General features: G+C 33.2%; 1 protein-coding gene across 1 annotated transcript; it reads right to left on the bottom strand.

The window, feature by feature from the left end:
* Positions 1-435: 435 nt before the first annotated feature.
* Positions 436-19,885, bottom strand: LOC125060423 (all trans-polyprenyl-diphosphate synthase PDSS2). Its single transcript, XM_047665326.1, has 7 exons — positions 19,408-19,885; positions 17,439-17,570; positions 16,403-16,588; positions 8,171-8,307; positions 2,637-2,797; positions 1,603-1,794; positions 436-1,002 (listed from the first exon to the last, which is right to left on the bottom strand). Exons 1-7 carry the CDS (start codon positions 19,716-19,718, stop codon positions 850-852), a joined length of 1,272 nt encoding a protein of 423 aa, XP_047521282.1. The 5' UTR covers positions 19,719-19,885; the 3' UTR covers positions 436-849.
* Between the last annotated feature and the right edge of the window lie 86 nt (positions 19,886-19,971).

The following is a 19,971-nucleotide window of genomic DNA, read 5'->3' as shown; positions in this document are numbered from 1 at the left end:
AATGAACGGCTCAAATATAAGAGTCTTTCCTCCAAATTTTGTTCCCTTGGGAGACCTAGAGACTCTTGAGTCGTACAGTTCAAGTGTACAGGCGCTAATTAATGATTTAAGTTGGCGCCTGGTAGATAGTACCGGGGACCCCAGAGCTGGCGCTTTCCTCGCTCAACGAATAAGTATTGCGATACAGCGAGGAAATGCTACCAGCGTTAAAGGTACACTGGCACAGAGACCAAACTTTTTAAATTTCTGTACTATATATATATATATAGTACAGAAATTTAAAAAGTTTGGTTTATATATATATATATATATATATGTTACTGTATATTTTATTTAAAACATGATATTGATATGGTCACTTAAGATGTTGTTAGGTTAGCTAATTACGTAATAACTTAAACTTAAAGGCGTAATAAACATAAAAACAAAGTCAACTTCAGTAATTTTTTTAATATAATCGAAGCAAAAAACTCCGAATAAAATATTTATTAACAAAATGGACGGTCGTAAATACTATGAAAGAGTAAGGTAACAATTCAAATATAATAATTGTTATTGGTAACTTAATTTGTATAAAAATATATTCTTAGCCTAAACTTATCATTATTTGTAAAGCATCTCACCATCACCATACTTATTAAAAATACACAAAAAATATAATAATATTATATACAGTATTGTTTTATGGATGTCGGTCAGATCGCGAATGCGTTGCCAGCCTTTTAAATGTATGGTGAGTAAATACTCTAAATATACATGGTACAACTTTATACTTTACTTTTTATTCATCAGAGTATATTATTCAAATAGGTACATAAATTCAACGCAAACAAATTAAAGTGAGGGTAGTCAGGGATGCATAGCAACAATTATGTTGGTGAGTGCCGTCCGCGCGTCACAATTCGGAAAGCTGTCGAGGACGTCGCACGCGCGTGAAATGTGCTCCCGTTGTAATGCTTTTGTCTGTTCTATACCATTGCCCGCTACTACTGCTTCGTATAGCTGTAACCAATATATTTTTTTATATTTTTCAGGTAAATCAGAGAGTAAGAAAACAAATCTATAATTTGTGTTTTTACCAATGAACAATATGATTTTTATTTAATTATAAGTAATCTTACAGCTAACATACATATTATTACAAAACAAACACTTAGACAGTACATAAAGCCAAAACAGATTACATAGATAAACAATATTATATACGAAAAATAAAACAAATAAGCGCATCAATAGACAAAACTATGTACAGAAAACTGAAATTTAATATTTAATTTTCAGTTTTCTTCTTTTATTGATTCTTAAATTAAATACATCTTTTTTGGACGCCACAAACCAAAATAAATAAATCTTTAGCTAGCTAGCTAAGCTGAGAGTTTTTATAAGCGCGAGTTGTGTAAGTAGTTTTTGGAACATCAGTCATGCCAAAATATATATCTAATATATGTAATAGATAAACAATTATGACAACTTAATACACGATAAGGAAACGTAGAAAAGGTTGATACATAGTATGTTCTGCGGGAAAGTATCCAGTCTTCCAAGGTAACGAAAAATCTCTAACGTTTATTAAAATATTTTTAATAAAAAAAATATACTCACAGCATGATAGTCGACGTCCTGTACACTTTTGCGACCAGCCTCGATATAAGAGTAGAGTTCAGGCCTCGCTTCTAATGTGAAGGCGAGTGGAGCTCCTACGAGAGAGAAGCTGGTTGGTTCTGGGCCTGTGAATGCTTCCAGGTCCAGGAATGCCTGCCACGCTAGTGCTAGGTGGCAACCGAATAGATATCCCTGAAATCGTGGTAATATTTACTTTCAGAAAAAAATTACGTAATAAACTACAAAAAAAAATAAGTAACCTTAAAATATAAAATCTAACATATATTATTAAAACTTAAAAGGTACCTTTAGGCAAGGTACCGAAGGTACTGAATATAATATATTTTATATATTTACTCATAAGGTAATGAGTTATAGGTACGAATTCACATGTTTTGAAAATCCCCATAACGGAAATGTTAGGATTAGATTCAGTTAAATTTTTTCGTTAAATGTTATCAAAACCGATTTAGTAAATTAGTGTCAGTGCACGTTAGCAAGTGCTGAACAGGTGGAAAAAAAAAACAGTACACAATAACAGAGTGTCTTCCACTAGTAGACTGTAAGTAGTGTTATTGTACAATTTCTTATGTTAAATAAACTTGTTAGTAAAGGAGGTTAGTTTTAAATTACTAATTGGTCTTAAATTAGGCTAAATCGTAATGTTAAATGTCTTTGTGCAGATACAATTTATTAAAAAAAAATATTCTTGTTGGTCTTATAAAATTACAAATTTTATAATAAATTAATTCAGGATTTTTTTATGAATGTTTTTGTAAAAGGTAACGAAGTGCAAATAAATAAAATAATTTTACACACAGAAATCTACGTAACAGTGCGTAATTATTCCTATAGAAAGATTTTGAATCCTTCATTATTTTTAATAATATTTCTGTACCACACTATATGTACTTTGGACAATTTGTTATATATTTTACTAGATCAAAAATTGCGTGTTTAGTTACAGTACATTCATTTCACATTACAACACAATTCTCACAGATCGACGAATGTTTTAAAATAGTTTTACATACCTTGCTCTGCAACGCTGGATCATGCCCCGCCAGCTTAAGTGCAGCTGAGCAGCTCTTTCCTAGCAAAGCTCCAGCTGCGAGAACGTGTCTCGCTACCCATTCACGGCGACCGCAACCTGCCACACCCGTCATTGGTAGCGGCGAGGTAAGGCACTCCCAGTCTTGAAGAGAAACGTAAATTGTAGGAAAGTTCAATCAAGAAAAGCTGGTTAGAATAGCGTTCAACGTTTCATTTAAACCTACGTCATTGATATTTTCGATATTCTCATACAAGTAAAGGGTTATTTTATGTTTTTGTCTTTTGTTTATGCATGAAATCTGAAAAGAATTCTCCAAGGGAGCTATTTGCTCATGTGACAGACTTTTTTAATAGATAATTATACGATAAGGAATATTAAATATATGTCGCAGCCATCTAGATTAATAAGCCGTTCAATAAGCGCCATTTAACTAGTGGCCTGAAAGATATTCAGTCAGTATCAGATAGATAGTCAATCACTATTAATTTTAATTTAGTTCCACTTTCTGCCACTCTCAAACTCGAAACGAAACTCTTCATACTGTCAATATGGCGTCGGCATACCACAACTTTGATGGTGTTATCCAAATTTTTATGAAAAACAACAAGTTTGAATTTAGCTGTGACTGACTCAAGCAATTTAATTGTTAAAGAAATAATTTTTATGTCAGATGTTTCACTTTATTTCTGCCACATAGTCAGTTTATCGTACGAATGGTCTCAGCCAGTTTATTAACTGTTACAAACGCTAAGGCTGAATATCTTTCAGGCCGGTAGTTAAACGGCGCTGTTTAGTTAAGAGGCTAGGCTGTTAATTAAACAGCTTATTAAATTATCTGGCTGCAACATATATAACTACATTAAAAGACATCTTGTAGGTAGACATTGAGCAATGCCTCTCAAACCGGAATCTTTAAAATCTTTATAATACTGCCGTGTCAATATTTACATACAAATCGCCACGAATTCACTTCAGTTTGTATAACGTTTGAATAAGTATGTGAATCTACTTATTTGGGCGGAGATATTGAGGGCAATGGAACACTGAGACCCGTTGCTTTAACCGGTTCTTATATACTTGCGAATCCTTTCCCATGAAAGACGTTCAATATTTGTTGTGTTTTCCGGTATAAAACCTCCAGTGGAGCCTACACTGGAGGTTTCAAAAAAGGAATGTTGTCAATCAAAATGGAGGTTTATAAAATGTATTCAAAAAAAAAATTTCAATCGCTTTATGACGTACTTTTTTAAACATAAATAATATAAATATTATTGTCAAGTCCATGCGCAAGATTGGTTGGAGACCAATGAATTTTGGAGTTTTAAACACGATTTTAGACAATTTAAATGTAAGCAATTAACATAAATAGAAACCTCTTAAATCTAACACGTCATTGCTAAGTGAAAATTTTATATTTCAGCGTAAACTTAATATAACTTCGCTCATTTGACGTCAAAACTTCTTACGAAATTACTTTAGTTACTTAACTTAATTTCAATAACGTTTCTTTCCATAAAACAATAACTGTTTTATGCCTTTAAAAATTAAAAATAATTAATTACTGTACCATTATAAAGAATGTACTTTGTCTTATCATTGCTAATATTTTTAGGTATTTTTGAATACTACATAAAATAATCAGTTGTGTGTGTTAAAAGTATTATGTTAAATAAGGTATTAAGTGTGAGATAATACAACAGATTTTTTTTTAAATAATTATCTGGCAGAATGACCAGCGCTGTGGAACACGTCTGGTCCACAGCATAATGCTGAGCCACTTACAAACAAAACACACACTTAATAAGCATATTATAATTTAATCCTTAAAAAAATTGTTTTTTTTTTTGATCATTAATATTATTATTTTGTGTTTCGTTAGACAACATAAAACATATGTTTATGTTTTACTTTGTACGCACGCACCTTTATTTTTTGTTAAAGGTATTAAGAAAAATGTATTTGTTATGTATATGTGAAATTAATCTGTAATTACATAGTCGCGTCTTCTTATAAAAAGGAAAGATTTCTATTCATAGATTACTGAACCGATTTCAAATATTCTCTCAGCATTCGAATGAATCACTCTGTATATCGGCTATATTTATTTCCAAAACGTTAAAAAATATATCTAGAATACCGAGACTGGCTAGTTTTAGTTGTTGCAAAATATTGCTTTGTCCATAATAAATAAGTCTTATTTTAATCTATAATCAAAAAATACTGGATTATAAAAATTCTCTCAACATTACAATGCTATTATCATTCTCAATAATAGGCTTTATTTATTTCTAAAATTCACAAAAAATGTACAACAGTGCGCGACAGGCCGCTAGTTTTAGTTGACATTTACACAAAACATTGCTTTGTCCACAAAGGATATACAAAATCGTATTTGCGCACGGGCATACCAAAATCACATTACGCATGCGTGTCACACCCCATCATGCATTCAGGGCGTGCGCATTCCTTACGTAGAATGAACAATTATTTAAATAGAGAAATCGAATTACGGCCGCCTGTACGTACGGTTGTTGGCTACAAGGACGTATAAGAATAAATTATTTTGTTTTAATAAGAAAATTTCACTGATTTTAAAATATAATTTTGATGAATATTTTTTAAAGCTTTCTGTAATATAATATTAGAATAATTCTAACTGCTATATTGAGCACAAAAAGTAGTTTAATTTCTATTGGTTCTGATACCTAGGGGAGCGTTTAAGTATTACGTAACGAATTTTGGGAGGGGGGGTTCCTTTTGTAAAACGTTACGATGCGGGGCGGGGATTAAATTACGCGTTATTGTTAATATTTTTTTCGACTTACACCACATAATAGTACCTAAAGAGTCACTAGGTGGTCACGAAACGTTTTACCATACTTGGGTACAGTACTGAACTTGGGTACTGAAAAACGTTACGGCGAGTTACATGGGCGGGGGTCAATAATCTCCAAAAATTGCGTTATACTTATACGCTCCCTAGACCACTATTCGTATCACTGTAGTTTCGAATATGAATTGCGATTTTATTACTTGGTATACGAGTATTTTACACCACACTTTTTATTCTCTGAGTATTATTTATTGTTGGTTGGTTGGTGATTGATTTATTTATGTAAAGTAAAACTTTTTTTATATACATCAGCGGGTAAACGGGCTCAGCTGATGTTAAGTGATATGGACACTTTCAATGCCACAGGGCTCGCGAGTGCGTTGCCGGCCTTTTAAGAATCGGTACCTTAAAAACACTCAGCTGTGGAAAGACGGCCGTCGAGGTAATAAGGGTGGAATTTCGTATTCTGCCTCGACGTCCGATGATGAAACTCAGCTGCAGATATTAATCCGAACAACTCCTCTGAACACTCTCCATGGTAAGATCAATTCAGACCCTATCAAAACTAAAGTACTCTTTCGTGTTGTTTATTTATTCACACTTATTGCACAAGAATTAAATAGTAATATTAACATAGAAAACATGATGCAACGGGCAGCGTTATTGCTATTAAACTATATCTTCCAGGCAACCCGAAAATAATCTTATATGTCTAAATGCGTTTACGCTATTAGAAAATTACTTTTTACGGTGCAATAAGACTGATTTAGTTATGTATATGCTTAAAGACTGGCAGCCTAATATTAAATAATTTTGATCTCTTTGTACTATACATTAGGGGGCGTCCATAAATTATGTGAGGTGTTTTTTTAAATTTTTTGTGACTCCCTCCCCCCCTGGTGAGATGTTGTCGTGAGATTTTATTCAACCCCATCCCCCAATGTCACGTGAGATTTTTCAAAATGTGGGTTTCTTACGTAAACGCGTTGGATTGTTATTGTAAAAAGAATAAAAAATTGCTTCGTACTTTTATTTACAACTAAAACAAAATAAGTGAAATGTTGAGCGTTTAGGTATGGAGTTAGCGGGAAGTTGCAGAGATGGCCTTTAGGGTCAACCGTTTTCCAAAAAAAATGTTTCAGTCAGAAAAAAAATTGCGTGATATTTGCCGAGACAGGGGGGGTCTCGGCAAATATCACGCAATTTTTTTCTTTCTCTCCAACGTAAGATTAAATGAGATTTGAATCGACCCCCTCCCCCCCTTAAACACCTCACGTAATTTATGGACGCCCCCTTACTGTATATGTACGATTTCGGCAAAGAGAAGAATCCAAACGGTCTTGACAATTGACATATTGACACGGTTCACGGATATTGACGTGTTCATTAATTCTAATGTCAATATAACACTGTTTACGCACACGTTATATCAATTAACATAATCGCTCCGAGTCATTCATTATGAAGCTAACAATTATTATTAACATCAAATTTATTGGAGTTTAGGTTTCACCCGATAGACATTATTATTTTGTAATAATATAGCATTTTAATAGCAGTTATATTTATTTCCAACACACACATATATTCTTAACAAAGTAATAATAATAATTATATAGAAAACTAAAACAAATTTAAAAAGTTTGGTCACTGTAGCAGTGTACCTTTAAACAGCACTTCCTCACTGTATTGCGATACTTATTCTTTGGCATTTTAATTGTGGAATAATTTTAAAAATCGGTCCTGTTTTTGAACCAACAAAAGTACAACCTCTTTTAATATTAGTACAGTATCATTTTATTTTTGTGTGAAAAAAAATCATGTGTCCAATTCACACGTGGTAGAAGTGAAACCTTCAAAAAGGAATTTTTATAATTAAAACTAGCTGATCCGGCAAACGTCGTTTCGCCATGTATATCATTTATAATAAAAAAATAGGGGTTGATCGTAGAGGGGTGAAAGTTGTATGTATTTTTTAATGCTGTATCATAAAAAAATAGAAATTAAAAATTTTGTCTAAAAAATAAAAATAAAAATTTAGGGGTGGACTACCCTTAACATTTCTGGCGGGCTAATTTGTGAATCTAAACCATTCCCAGATCCCCTTGAAAACACACAAAAAATTTCATCAAAATTGGTCCAGTCGTTTAGGAGGAGTTCAGTCACATACACACGCACACAAGAAATATATATATTAAGATATGTAAATTAGACTTTTTCTCTATCTAAATGTACGATGTTTTCTTTAAAAAAAACATTTTTAATGGATTTTTTAATTTTAATTTTTTTTTTTTTTGCGTCGATATTGACGACACATTTCGGCATTAGTTTTCGGCATCTTATAAAATTTATTTTTTAGCACAACAAGATATAAAAATACTCACAAACACACAATTAAATAATAACACACCACGCTGACATCTTACTAATTTAAAGTTTATACACTGTATAATGCCTCCTATCTCACTCTCTCCCACGCCAAATCCTATTAATTTATGTGTCTGTCTCTTTTTACTGTCGCTTTTTCCGTTGCATCCGGTTTGAAATCACAACGATTCTAAAGAAGTTTCACTTCAAAAACTCCGTATTGATCTTAGACTTGATTACGATTCCCCAAGTAATATACATTTTATTCAGTAAGGTCTAACTAGATCGTATTTGTATATAAATAAAAGACCTACCTGAAGCTGGTTCCAATTGGTCAACCGGCAGAGGTCGTGAGGGTAATGGATTGTTCTGCTCATCTCTCTCTCCAAGAAACTCAGCCTCGGCTAGATCTCTTACCGCTGATGACATCAGCTCTACCAGCTCTTGATTCCTGAAATATAAATATTCAAAATTCAATAGTCATACATTTGGAACTATAGAAGATAAGGATATATATATATATATATATAGAATTATAGATATATATTATATAAGGATAATTTTGCGAATGACACGTAATCAAGCTAAGTAAAATCTAATCGGGACAATCCTATTTCGGAATGAGAATTGTAAAATAAACGCAATTTTCGGTTTAAATAATTATTTATAGGAAAATAAGTTTCCTTGTTATCATAATGAAAGAATCACAAACAAATTACTTAATTTAGATGGTTTGTGCACGTCAATTATTTAAGAGAGTCCAATTATTTAACACGTTTAATAATTGGTAACGTATTTAATAAATTAAAAAGGGCTTTAAAATCACACATGAGCCCAAAAGACTAAATTAAATGTTGTCCGATGGCGTCGTTGTTGGATTGAAATGCAGACAATATTTGTTCTTAGAGAGATGCTTCCTTAATAGTCAAAAGTCAAAAATCATTTAGGTAACACAATGAACATTTAAAAACGTCAAAAAAGCATTACTGCCAGTTCTCAAACTGTAGAACGGAATATAAGAACTGGCAATAAACTCTCCGCTACTCTTTTTAATCGAATAGAAAATGATTAGTCTAAGTTATTAATGTATGATTCCAAATGAAGACTATTATTATTAGAGATTTATTTTCACACAAATATACAGTATATTTTACAATATTCTGAACCTACATAGTAATAAGAAAATTTTAAACATTTTACTTATTTTACTACCACAGGGACCAAACTTTTTAACTATTATATCTAATATATAAAATTCTCATGAAATTTTGTGTGCATATTGGGTATGTCTGAGAATCGGACAACATCTATTTTTCATCTATTATTAGGTATGTTAAGGGGAAATTATTTTTTTATAATATATAGATTATATTTTATTTTTTTATGATACAGCATTAAAAATACATACAACCCCTAATTTTTACCCCTCTACGATCAACCCCTATTTTTTATTATAAATGATATACATGGCAAAACGACGTTTGCCAGGTCAGCTAGTATGTAATATAAAATTCGTCAGTATTGTATTAAATATTTTTAAGCGCGTATATAGATCATATGTTTTAAATTCTGCCTTGAACATATCAAACCTGTTAGGGTCACAGCCTAGTGCTGACCATACAGTTATGTGATTCACTTTCTACGTATTCATATACCGATATAATCGTATGAACCGCTAATTAACTTTAAATTATGTTATATATTCGACGAATACGAACGAACGACGAATTTCCCCGTACTAGACTATCTAGTTAGTAATTCTTTTTTGGGAAAAGGGATACTTTTCTTTAATAAAATCCCAGAGGCTCTTTATCTCTCTCTCTGCCTTTAAATTTAAGAAATGTTTTAAAGAAAAGCTGTGTAAAAACGCTTACTATAAAGTCAACGATTATCTAGTTGATAAAAGGGCCTGGGACTAGTGCTAGACAGGCTACTTCTAATTAATTTGCGATATTTGTTTTAAAATAAGTGTTGTTTGATGATTTGCTATTTTAAAAGAGTACGGTTCTTTTACGCCGGCTTTTTGTCTCGGCCTGCACCTGTCTTCTTTGACGATGAGTAGGGATGTCTACCGATTCAATTTTAATGACGTGGAACCAGTGATACCTGTATCTTATATTCCATAATAAACATATTTTATTTTTAATAAACCTATATAGATAAGACTTAAATCAATAATAAATCAATTTGACTAAGTTGGTATTACGTTTATTAATGAAAATGTTATGTTATGTTGTTATGAGCAGTGTTGGCCTAGTGGCTTCGATTCCCGGCTGTACACCAATGAACATTCTTTATATGTGCGGGTAACATTCGATCGAACGTTGAAGGAAAACATCGTGAGGCAACCGGCTTGCCTCAGACACAAAAGTCGACGGTGTGTGTCAGGCACAGGAGGCTGATCACCTACTTGCCTATTAGATTGACAATTGATCATGAAACAGATATAGAAATCTGAGGCCCATACCTAACAGAGGTTGTAGCGCCACTGATTAAATTAAATTTGTAATAAAAAAATTATTTAGTAAAGAATTTAAGAAATTTCACATCACCTCAGAGTTTTTATGGTCGATGCTGTCGATTCGTGTTTCTTCTTGTTTATATCGTGTTTTATAACCAACGTGAGAAATAAAAAAAGAATAGGTCTGTAGCCATTGTTATTGTCATATGTTTTACAATTGAACAATAAATGATTAATAAACATGTGTCACGGGACCTGAGGGCTCGGTGATTCCCACTTCCTTATTTGCATTATTGTAAATTACTGATTATGTAAACTTTGTTGAGGTTTCATACGAACGGCATTTATAAGCATTGAGTTGATTCGTGATTTATGACGTTATTAAGACAGATAACATCTACACAATATATTTGTAGTCCGGGATCCATCGCCCATTTATGCACTTGATTACTTTTTTTCGAATAATTTAGATAATTGTCTTGAGATTTAACAAAAAAAAAATCAGTTAGTAATAAATATTTGAGAATCATCAAATCAACATATTTTATCCTTGCTACTTCTGTTAGCTACCACAATCGAGAGTTTCGTACAGGAAATTATTGGGCGTCTCATCAAAATAAAGCTACTCACGGAAAATTAGCTTGATAGTAATCAAGTGCAAAAATGGGCGATGGATCCCGAACTATTGAGGATTACTTTTATGAATAGGACAATTTATTTTTAATATTTTCGAAATACCTTGTTACTCAAAGACGCAAACCTTCTAACGTCTTCTTTTAAATGAGTCAATTTTATTTGTTACAATACAGTCTTTAAAATATTTTAATAGAAAAGAATTGTTTAAATAAAAAAACAGCGGCGCTACAACTTACGTGTCTTAGGCACGGTTGCCTCACGATGTTACTTTACTCTGCCTTTTCTGTATTAAATGAGCACAATCTACGACCTCAGGAGGCGCTACTAGCTACTAGGTCCGCACTGCTCATAGATATACGACGTGGAATATTGTGTCTAATGTCACAGAGGTTCTTCACTACTAATTTGTATCCCGAGAGTTATGTACATATCATACTTTGACAAGCAAAACCTGAATGCTATTGAGAGGCGGTCTAAGCGTTATAGACGACGATTCACTAGTTACATCTCAACTGAGTCTACCATCGCCGTTCAGTTGCCTGCCTTTTAGTCTATCGATGGCACTCCGGAGAATGATCCATAGAGCTACGCAATATGATTCCCTCATTCCCTTTTAAACAACGCTTATCTAGAAAAACGCTGTACGGACCTTCGTTGTCGACATCCCCAAGTGCCACACTCCACGATTTGGTTTGTCGTTTATTATAAAAGCAGCAAAAGAGTGGAACTCTTTGCCCCTTCCATCTTTCTTAGACAGTAATATGGGTTCATTTTAGCGGCGTTTAAACAGGCATCTCCTGGCAAGCCCTCCAATAGGCCACATCTCTCTTAACATCAGATGGGTTGTGGTCAAACGTCTGTCCAGTTGAAAACAGATATGTATACCTACATTATACATATACACTGCACAAGCTATGGGATTAAAAGTAACAGAGACGAATTTAAAGGAAATCATGTTCAACATTAGGTTAAGAGGCATCTTTTTGGAATCCGCTGTAAAGGTCTTACAAAAAGTTGTTAAAAGAAATTGGTAGTAGAGTTTTAATCTAGAAAATATTAAAAAAAAAACCTATATTATAGTACACAGTAGTACAACAATGCATTACGCAATCGATTAGTATTCACGACATTAGTTATCCGGTATAGCATTACCTCATATGCACATAAACTACGGTAAAATCTAAGGCTGTTGCTTTAAAGTACTTCTTGGGGGCCTCATAGCCTAGCGGTCTTATTAAGTGGCAGCTAGGTGAGGGGTACCGGGTTCGATTCCCGGTTCGAGGGCAAGTTTTAATTTAATTTAAATTTGTTCTCGGCCTTTGGGAGGGTTGTGCGGTACCGGGCGAGTGCCTAAACCGTACATGGAGGAAATGGTCGAATTTCTAAGGCAAAAAGCACGAATTATAAAAATCTTATACTTGACGCTGGCTAATGCACAAACCGTGCCAGAGCCATATTAAAAAAAAAAGTACTACTTTCATCCCTTTTTCACATATTACGTTTACATTATGCGAGTGAGGGGGTAGGGAGGGCGCAGTTCACCCGCAAAAAATAGAACACGCTTCTAATCACTTTACAACGCCGTCCAAACTTGTTTCCTACTAATCACTAATCAGCTGCACTGATTATTAGGAGTACTATATAATTTTTCAGCGATATTTTAAATTGAATGCAGTTAGCATACTTTCATGATTAATTATGAACTTCCTTATAGGTTTAATCGAAACAAATTCCTGAGACACAACGCCTTTTGGCATTTCTGTATATGGGCTGATATTTAAGATGACAAAGGTGAGAAAGAAAATTATAAAATTCCAACTTGAAAGCCGTAGGTAATTATAGTTTTTGATTATATTTTTAAAAAGACGCGTTTTTAAGAGTTTTAACAAAGTTATTTTTTTACTAAACCAGGGGGTATACTAATATTATAAAGTGGAAACATTTGATTGTTAGCATTGAATATTTAATTGTTTCACGATTTGAAAAATTGTTTCACTATTGGAATTGGATTATCTTCGTTGTTGAGTTTGGTTTTTGGAGAAGGAATTTGGAAAATATTGCTGATTTTAGACCTAGTATGGGACGATAATTTTAATATCCTGTAACAGGTCACTGCTGTGTATGTGTACTCTGTATATGATTATTTAGCAATTTATATAAGAAGGTAACACCGGCTAAAGTTCTCCGATCGTACAGTGATATCATATTAAAAATTTTAAGTCGCTGATGGTACGGATGTCTATGTGAAAATTCTTTGATAATGAAAGCTAAGTGTCGCGTAAAAGATCTTTGAATTATCGTATTGGCAATAGTCTGTAAGGATAATGTATGTATTTCTGGAATAAATAAATAAATAAAATTCCTAATCAATTTAACATATATACACTCCAGCGGCGGCTAAATAGGCATTTCTAAGCAATTCAATTAACATCAGGATTGTGGCGGAACGTCTGTCCAGTTCCGCCTTGCGATTCTGTAACTCACTTTTCGAACTCACAGCGGCGGTCGCGCTCAAATCAGTCGTAAAGCAGTCATTTTACGATTTGGCATTCTGATAAACAAACTACAAGCTCTCTCCTTATGAAAAGTGAGTTACAGAATTGCAAGGCAGAACAAAAAACTAATGTTCATCCGTGCAAAGCGTAAGCTAATGAAAGTAAGTATTATATCAGTTTTAGTTTTTTAATAAGAAATATGAAGCAAACCAATTTCTAATATAGTTTGATAATAAAACAATGTATTTAATAATTGTAATTTAAAATTTGTTACCGCTTCTTTCATACCTGGAGTTGTACGAATTAGTTTCACATGAGAATCAATGTAAAAATAATAATCCAGCTACAACTCTAAATGGTTCTTGGCAGATGGATGGCGATTCTTCTTTTTTATTTCCGAGTAGGTGAACATCTTTTGATTACCGATATTTGGGTTGACACATGCCGGTTCCCTCACGATGTTTACCTTCACCAATTCGAAGATATCAAGAAATTCATATTAAGTAGGTAGATAGTATTAGTCTCGTAAAGAAGTTTCTTTACGAGACTCATAGAGCTTTGACGGCTCATTGGTCTAGTGGTTAGTACCCCTGACTGCGAATCCATGGGTCCCGGGTTCGATCCCCGGCTGAGACAAACATCGATGTGATGAGCATTTGGTGTTGTGCTTAGGTCTTGGGTGTTTAAATATGTATTTATATGTATCTATCTATCTATCTATCTATAATATGTATGTATATCCGTTGACTAGTACCCATAACACAATTTTCACCAGCTTAGCATGGGACTAGGGCAATTGGTGTGAATTGTCGTTAAAAAAAAAAACTTGGGCGAAAATTCTTGCACACTGAGAAACTTTAAAAAGTGTCTATCTAAAGATCATCATGTGGAATTATTTGACAGTAAGGTTAGGGATTTTCCTCCGGACTGTCATGGTGAATTCAGTGTTACATACACATGGCTCAGTGGACGCCTCTGCAGATAAGAACAAGAGACAGACCAAGGAAAAGATGGACAGGTTGCATCGAAGATTACTTAAGAGGGATTGGAAAGTTTAGGAACTGCAAGAAGGTCTTGAAGGATAGCGCCACTGATCTATCCATAAGAGAAAGAAAAGCAAGACTATTAGAGTGGCGCAGAGTTTCTTGCCTGTTCTTCTTGCCCAGTCTACGCCCTAGAATTGCGAACTGGTAGTAAACGTAAATTTAGAATCAATTTAACATCTTTTCTGTTGACGTTCATAAGTGTGCTTGGTTATCTATATGAATCCTATTGCGCACATAAAAAGCAAATTCAATTGGTGCTCAGCCGTGATTCAATTGAGGGTCGCTAAAGCCGCTAGGCCAACACAGCTCAATAAGAATCAATGTACGAAATGTTTCCTTAACTAATATTAGCCAGTGGTTGACTGTCAGTTACTCATAATTCGTCGTACGGTATTGGGAACGTAACCACAAGATGACTTTCTAAGTTTCTCTAGAAATCCGGAGTAACATAATAAATTATTGTTTTTACACGTTTCAGCTATGTTCAATTAAAAAACTTCTAATTCAATTTAAATAGGCTTAATCAGGGTTTGCTGTGTTGCGAATCGTCCCTGTACAGTGTACATAGGTTCGAATCCCGGTAATAAAATAATTGAATAAACGTAAGGTTAAGGATAATTATTGCATCTATGGACTTTTTATGTGCGCATTTAACACGTACCTACGGTGAAGGAAACCGGCTTGCCTAGACCCAAAAATTATTTATTTAGTATTTGTCTTTTTTTAACATAACTTTTACACATTTAAAGAAAACACTTTTTTACCGGATTGAAGTCACCGTGACCACGCACGCTGTAAAGCACGCGAAACGTCGGAAAATTTTTAATTATGTACAATAATTAAAAGTTTATAATAATATGTAACATGTTCAATCCGGTAAAAAAGTGTTTTCTTTAATTATTTATGTGTATTTAATACCCATTGATAGTAAACTGCACTGTGATAGTGAACAACTGTAAGGCTAGTACTAAAATACAGTAATACTACCAAGGGTATTTCAACACTTAGATTTTAAGTAATAACGCAGTTTTTTATTAATTTATCGTAGTAAGAAGGTTTATTTGATAATGATTCGGTTGAGGAAAGAGAAAGCACAATGTGTTTAGGTGCAATCAGTTGTAATAACATAACGTTTTCCTTATGCAATAAATTACGTTCGATTGTTATTCAGTGTTTCCTGGATGCGAAATATACACAGCGATATAAATTTATTATGGTGGAATTTCTAATATATACCCATAGACTAAATAGGCTAAATTATTTAACAAAGCAAAACTATTCTTAACTCTACTAGATTAGGCAGACAAAAACTTTACTTGCTAAAAAATCACAAACGTGTTAACGTAAAAAAACATGTGTGTGTGTGTTAGAATTTATACTACTTTGGCGCAACAAGAAAAAAATCTTTTTAAATTTTGTATCTTTCGCCTTATTTTACGTTTATAGAAAAACGACACTAACAATAGAAAAAACTAAAATGTTCACTATAGCTAACTTCAGGGTGTCGATTTTTTGTGACGCTGTGCACGCGCATCGTAAAAATTTACTTGAATAATTTTTCCCTAACGCGCCAAAAGAAGTCTAACTTCAAAAACTTTGGTAACAAACCGAGTACCACCCACATTTTATAAGCCATCAAAACCTAAAGTTAAGCTGAGATAATGATAGAATTATAAACCACTTTGAAATCGATTTTCCTTTATTTTTTAAATTTAATTTTTTAGATTCATTTTTTTCATCTCTTCGTTTGTTGTTTCCTATAAGTGCTCAATTTAAATATTGTATTTGATTTTTCTTGTACCAATGTATTAGTGTGCCGAGTTTCCAATCTTTATATATTTTTTTTTTTTTAAATATTTACGGCTTAACAAAATGTTTCTTATTATCTAGTAATAAGTAAAATCCTACCGTAAATTAGCCAATTCGGTACAAGAGTTAGCCAAGAGGTAATCGCCGCTGAGTAATGCTATTTTGTTTCCAAACATCATATTATCTGGTTCTTCAATTGGACGACTTGAGTTCATATTCACAAGGCCTTTGTGAACGAGATGCGATGTACGTATCATTTCTGTAACTTCGGCGAGGGCGCGTTGGCTGTAAAAGAGATCCAAAGTAATAAAATATAATTAAAAATAATTAACCTTTGGGTCGCAGATTTCTGTATCGGATTCATGATCATTTGTCAATCTAATAGGCAAGTAGGACGCCATCTACTTTTTGGGTCTAAGGCAAGCCGGTTTCCTCACGATGATTTTCTTCACCGTTCGATGTCAAATGTGCACATAGACAGTCCATTGGTGCACAGCCGGTGATCGAACTTACGACCTCAGGGATGAGAGACGCACGCTGAAGCCAAAGCCAACACTGCTCTTGGATCCAAAGTAATGTTTGTTCATATTTGTAATTTGGATGTGCGTTTAATGTAACGCCACTGTGGCATATAAATCAAATATTTGATTTGTTAAATAATTCACTAAGGGTCTTTACACTTATAATTCATATGTTTTATTCACATTAATCTCCTTATTAAAATACATTCGAAATTGTTTGTATAATAGTGAATAATAATAAAAATAAAACGATCATTAACGGTCCGAGTGTGAAAATAATATATGTACAGTGCTCTTTACTCGTACTCTTTATAACGTCAATCGTTATAATGAAAAATTCTCTAACACGTAAAAAATTGTTAAATTTATTTGGTTTAACCCAATACCCATACATTAATTCTTCGATATCTATAACGAATCCCCTCTATAACGAATAAAAATGCTCGGTCCCTTGAAATTCGTTTTAAAGAGTTTACACTGTACATGAGTTTGTTTATATTTATTATACTTAAGTATGAAGAAAAATCTACTAAAAACTGTGGACGAACGTAAGGGGTGACAATTATCAAATAAAAAAAGTTTAATTAATCATTTTAATATTTATAACATTTTACCTGTGCAAGACCCCCGCAGCCTTATCCTGTTCCATGTCAGGGATTTCAGGGCTGTGACCAGCTGCCTTCGACACCAACAGTACGATGAGACCCCAAGCTTGCATGTTGTTCTTGCCATTGTAAATCAGGTTTCTGAAAGAGACTCGTTACCTTCAATTTCACACATCTCCGGTTTCTATATCATATTTTACTTATCATAAGCGACAATCTCTACCCAATACCCCCCTACGTTAGAATGAGCCTGAAGCACTATTTAATGATGATGTAGTATTAGCGTCAAAATTAAAAAACTTAGACTGGGCATAGATTGGTATCCCAGAGATGGGAAAAGCAAAAGAGGCCTTCAAATAAAAAGATGGTAACGATCTTACGGAAGGATGGAGAAAATTAGCTCGTGAAAGATACGAGTGGAGAAACAAGGGGAAGTCGGAAGACAATTTGACTATCTGGCTGCTGATAACTTGTGTAAAAAATAGATATAGTTAAAATATATGTTATCGCTTAAGTTAAAATGATGTAAATTTATGTAGTATTTGGTATTGAGATACTTGCTCGCTCAACGAATAAGTATCGCAACACAGTGAGGAAATGGTAAGGTACAATGTCACAGGGACCAAACTTTTAAAATTTTAGAATTTTTCGTTTTATTAATCTCTAATTATTTGTTTTATTGCTATGTAGGTAAACATAATTGTAAATACTGTATATTTGATTGTTATGTATTTGGTTAGTAAATAAAGGCTTTTATTATTATTATATCATAGTATTAGCGTTTACTTCCACTGTTTACATTGCCGTAACCACTTAACAGAGCAGACAGAATTGCACCTGTAATGTGGCTTTTTTCCTATTTAGGTAAGTGATTAGACTTTAGTGTAACACATAGTTGATAAGGTCTAATATAAGATTTAATATCCATTTCGTCCAACTATCCAAAACTATAAGAAAACCACACTTAGGGCTCAGTTTCAACTCTGAGGGTGACATTCAAATCAAGGCAAGTCTTGCCGGTGTTCCTCAACTTTTCCCTTTTCACCTTTAAAGTTAAATTACTATGATAATTCATGAAAAATACTTTTAAAAACAGTTTAAGTATAATTTCGTTATAAATAGGATATTATATAGATATTTTGGTGACTTTGACATCACATATATTGAAAAAAAAAAAAAAAAATATAAAATAATCCATCATTATGTTAGTATAAACTTACGAACTAGTGTTAGTATATTGTTATTAAAAGCTATTGACAAATCCTATTGGTATTGGTGAATGCCGATGACTGACCTCATCATAGATGCATTGCATCGTTCGTTGCACATTTAGGTAATAAATGTTACGTACTATAACTCGTATCGGATATTTAAATAAAATATGTTCTTCGTAACTTTAATTTCGATAAAAAAGTTTAAGTATATTTTCGTGTCTTTTTCTTCACCTTCAAGCTACTTTGGCATAATTACTGGTATTAAATTACCAATTTTTTATGTCAGTAACAGAGGAAATGGGCAGCGTATAAGGTTTATGTGAGACTTCTAGGTATTCTAGTCTCTATTATTCAGAGAGCTTATGCTTTGGCTTTTGAAGGTTGCTTAGTGTTCTGCCAAGTAGAATATACCAAAGCTTGATATTATATTCGGTAGTGGGCTGATCAATTTAAAAAAAAAGTATTGTTAAGTGCTTATCTGACCAAATCCCATATTTTACTAGTAAAATATACAAATTTAAATATTATTAGTAAAGTAATATTTTTATTATTTTAAATTTTTGGTAAATAACATTTTTGTTTATCATAATTACCATGAATTTTTTATTTTCTATAGCTTGTAACATATGTATATTGTAGATATAGCATTATGTAGTGAACTTTAATAAATAAATACCAAGTATACCTACAATAGGTAAGAACACGCAATAAATTGTGGGAATGTTAGAATCCATTTATTATATCATTAAAGAACATGTACTTACTTAGCAGTTTTCAGCAACGGATGATTGCTTCCCACCAATTTTCGCAAATGCAACGCGACATTTGCGATTTCGTCGCTCATCACCCATCTCAAACTAAGAAAAGATGTTGGATAACCAACAATTTTCTCGGCCTCACTCACAGCTCTATTCCAATCTGGTTTGGTGTTGTGTTGTGAAACAGCACCACGTTGCGAAGTACCAGTGCTTAATTCCCTCACACAAGGTCCCCAAACTTTCGCAACCAGCGCGCTTGATGGACTAACTTTCACCAAATCACATCTCAAAGCACTCCTTAAACGGCTCAAACTCATCTTGAATTTTTTTACACGTTAAAAAAATATATTTAGTATTAACACCAACGCAATAACTTTCACACTTCCTTATATTATGATATTAATAATTTTGTGATTCGTTTTTCGTTTTTCGTAAAAGAACCTGATTAAAGTAGGTGCGGATCGACGTCCGTCGTTTTGCCGCTAAAACTATAAACTAAAATGAATGAAACAATTTGAACGGCGGAAAGTGCGCATTGGAGAATGCAAATACAAAGCTGAATTGTGATTG

Source organism: Pieris napi, chromosome 21 (genome assembly GCF_905475465.1).
Source record: "Pieris napi chromosome 21, ilPieNapi1.2, whole genome shotgun sequence".
In the NCBI taxonomy this organism is placed as follows: Eukaryota; Metazoa; Arthropoda; class Insecta; order Lepidoptera; family Pieridae; genus Pieris; species Pieris napi.
The sequence above is the reverse complement of the archived record's forward strand: the minus strand, read 5'-3'. Positions and strand labels throughout refer to the sequence as shown.

Bases quoted from the DNA above. Each gene is read 5' to 3' on its own strand.
- LOC125060423 (XM_047665326.1), bottom strand. From the start codon at position 19,718: ATGAGTTTGAGCCGTTTAAGGAGTGCTTTGAGATGTGATTTGGTGAAA. The intron at 1,795-2,636 runs GTATGTAAAACT...CCACGATTTCAG, and splicing joins ATCCAGCGTTGCAGAGCAAG to GGATATCTATTCGGTTGCCA. The intron at 1,003-1,602 runs GTGAGTATATTT...TATTGGTTACAG, and splicing joins AGGACGTCGACTATCATGCT to CTATACGAAGCAGTAGTAGC.